Here is a 2,893-nt window from a genome sequence, read left to right as displayed (position 1 = left end):
ATGTTGGATCTAACTATGTAGATGCCAAAACGAGTTCATCATGAAAATTTTTTGCCTTATACACACATATATGTATATTTCTAAATATTTTTGGTTTTTCATTTAATGATTTATCCCGAATGTAAGGATTCAGACAAGGAAATACCCCAATTTGTCCCTGCATTTATACTATCCCCAGTTTATTAAATTTGTTTTATTTTACAATTTATGTTTTCGAATTTTTTTTTATTGCTTGTCTAACTTGGGATTTTCATTTAGAAAAAGACTTCCCGAAAAAAGAAATTTAGAACTTACTTTTTTTTTTCCTGAGTTCTCTCCCCTCTCTCTCTTTCATTTTTCTTTCCCAAAAAAGTGAGCTTTCAATCAAAATCTCGATTTTTAAACCGAATTCGGAACAAAAATCGATCTTTTTCTCGCTTTCTCGATTCCTTCTCCTCCCCGATCTTCATATACAAACGGGTTATCCTCCAAATTTTGTTCTCTTCCGAAAAAGAGAAGCTTTCACTCTGTTCTTGAAATTTCTTTCAATCTGCTTCTTTTGGGATCTTTTTTTCCCCTCTCTCTCGTGGATTGTAGGGAAGAACAGTCCGTTGAAGGGTCTGACTGGCTTATCGGATCCGTGCGAAGGTGATTGTTTGATCGTCAAGTTTTTTTTTCAGAGAATTGCATCTGTGATTTTATCCGCCCTTTTGGCGGCTTTCTGCTTTCAATTCCTTAATTGGCCTTCGCCATTTTCTCTTGTTTGATGTTCTCTATTGAGAGATTTATACTCTCTTCATCTCGACTCTGATGACCAGACTGATTTTATACTGTTCTTAATTCTTACCGATTTCTATTCGTCGTTGACTTCAATTTGGGCCAAATCCATTCTTATTAGTTACGATTGATTATACACAATGAAGTTATAACAACAAGTATTGCCCTGAAACCGCCAACTCTAGTAGCTTGTTGAAGAAATCTGTGATCTCTGCCTGGCTCCCACCCCTCTAATTTATGGGTTCTCCACGCGTAAATGATTTCGTTGGTAAAATCTTGTCAAGAATGTATCATTATTCAGACATCGTTCAGGTGTCAAATGCTCAACTGATCCATGAATCTAATTCGTTTCTGCTTTACCCTGATTTTTTTATCGAATTTCCAGAATTTATATTAAGCCTTGGCCACAAATTATTGATGGTTTTTGTTGTCTCTTCTCAGATAATCTTGAATAGTTGTTACCCACTTCTACATCTTTATTATGGATATTTAAAGAAAAAAAAATAAACATTGCCTTTTGGAGGTGTCCCGCGAAATTACCACCATTGATCCTGAAAATTCTTGCTATTAATATTTTCTGCCTTTTTGCCCGATTAATTTTAAAATGAACTTCTCCGAGAACGTTTCCATTTTTTCTTATAAGTTGAATCAGTCGTCCTAGAATTTATCTTTTTCTTTCTTCTTGACACAGGTGGAGAAGAACAGTCATCAAAATGACGTTATTTGAAAGGTTTTCTGGACTTGCACCAAAGACCAAGAACGCCATAGTTGCAGGCACACTGACCAGTTTTGTTCTTGGGGTTTACTTCTACACCATGAGAGCCGTTGGAGGGTCCGACGAGCTCGATGTGGCAATCAACAAGTTTGAAGGATTGAAGAACGATGCCGGCAAAGAGTCATCTGCCTCAGGATCCACAGCATGAATCAAGGTTTCTTCATTTGGCCACAAATTCTCATGGAACGAAACTTTTTTCTGCTTTTTCTTTTTTAAATATTTTCTAGGTGTAATTTTACAGATTCATATTGCGTTCTTTCCTGGGTTTGAATAAGCGGGGAATCATCTGATTAATGATTTTGGATTCCCATCTCGTTTAAATCCGCCTGATTTTATTTGAAAAATGGATGGATCCTTTTCTACCGGGAAATTACACTTTTGATTATAAATAAGCTTATAATTGTTCCTTCTGATTATAATTTAAAAATGGATGGATCTTTCTTTTGTCCGAAAATTACACTTTTGATATGAATAAGCTTATTATTGTTTCTTTTTTCTTCTGCTGTTTCCTTTGCAAATTGGCTAAGCTTATCATTAGAAGCTATTTTTTGAGCCTTTTCATTTCTTACTTCCCTGGTTTGAAGGTAATGGGGACATTGTCTGTTCAATAATTTAGGCTTCCCAGCTCTTAAAATCCTCCTAATTTGCTTTTAAAAATGGATGGAAGTTCATAGATTTTTCAGTATTCTACCAGTGATAGTAGAACTGGAGCGGGGCTTTTCTGCTTAGCAAAGCGTGGATATTTTTAAACACACACAAACTGAACTACCCAGAAACTTTCCCGGAATTGTTACTTCGGTTGGTCGAATATTCAAATCGAGTTCTTCAAAAAAATGTTTCAAATTTGATTTTCTAATTTCACCGCCTGTCTATAGGATTTTCAATACTTCTCTTCTGTTTAGCTTTAATTTGTAATTTTGATGACTCTGGACCAGAATCTTGGAATTCTTGCAGAAATCTTCCAATGAAATGCCAAGAAAAAAATGATTACTGCATATGCAAAATAATTGTCAGAGATAATGTCACACTCGTGAGAAAGAATAAGAATTTTCTGGATGCTTGTTCCCTTTTTCTGTTGTAGTATATCTTCAATTTCACCTGCATCAGAAAGTTTAAAGACAGACATGTACCTGACTATTCTTGAATTGTTGATTGTAGAGTAAAAATTAGACAAAATGAACTTTTTTCTGTTGTACTTCTTCATTTTACACCTACAACAGAAAGTTGAAAGACAGACAAGTACCTGGCTAGACTTGAAGTATAAATTTTAGATTAAAAATTAAACAAATACTTTTTTCTGCTTTAGTATTTCTTCATTTTCACCTGCAATAGAAGGTTCCTGGCTAGACTTGAAGTATTAAT

The 2,893-nt window shown here is 34.7% G+C and overlaps 1 protein-coding gene across 1 annotated transcript; it reads left to right on the top strand.

Moving 5' to 3' along the window:
• Positions 1 to 315: 315 nt before the first annotated feature.
• Positions 316 to 1,839, top strand: LOC144716266 (cytochrome oxidase assembly protein). The gene is made up of 2 exons (XM_078591377.1): positions 316 to 627; positions 1,448 to 1,839. Exon 2 carries the CDS (start codon positions 1,470 to 1,472, stop codon positions 1,677 to 1,679), a length of 210 nt encoding a protein of 69 aa, XP_078447503.1. The 5' UTR covers positions 316 to 627; positions 1,448 to 1,469; the 3' UTR covers positions 1,680 to 1,839.
• Positions 1,840 to 2,893: the final 1,054 nt, after the last annotated feature.

This window comes from Wolffia australiana, chromosome 20 (genome assembly GCF_029677425.1).
Source record: "Wolffia australiana isolate 7733 chromosome 20, ASM2967742v1".
Taxonomy (NCBI): domain Eukaryota; kingdom Viridiplantae; phylum Streptophyta; class Magnoliopsida; order Alismatales; family Araceae; genus Wolffia; species Wolffia australiana.
Note: the sequence above shows the minus strand (reverse complement) of the source record. Positions and strands in the feature narration are given on the sequence as shown.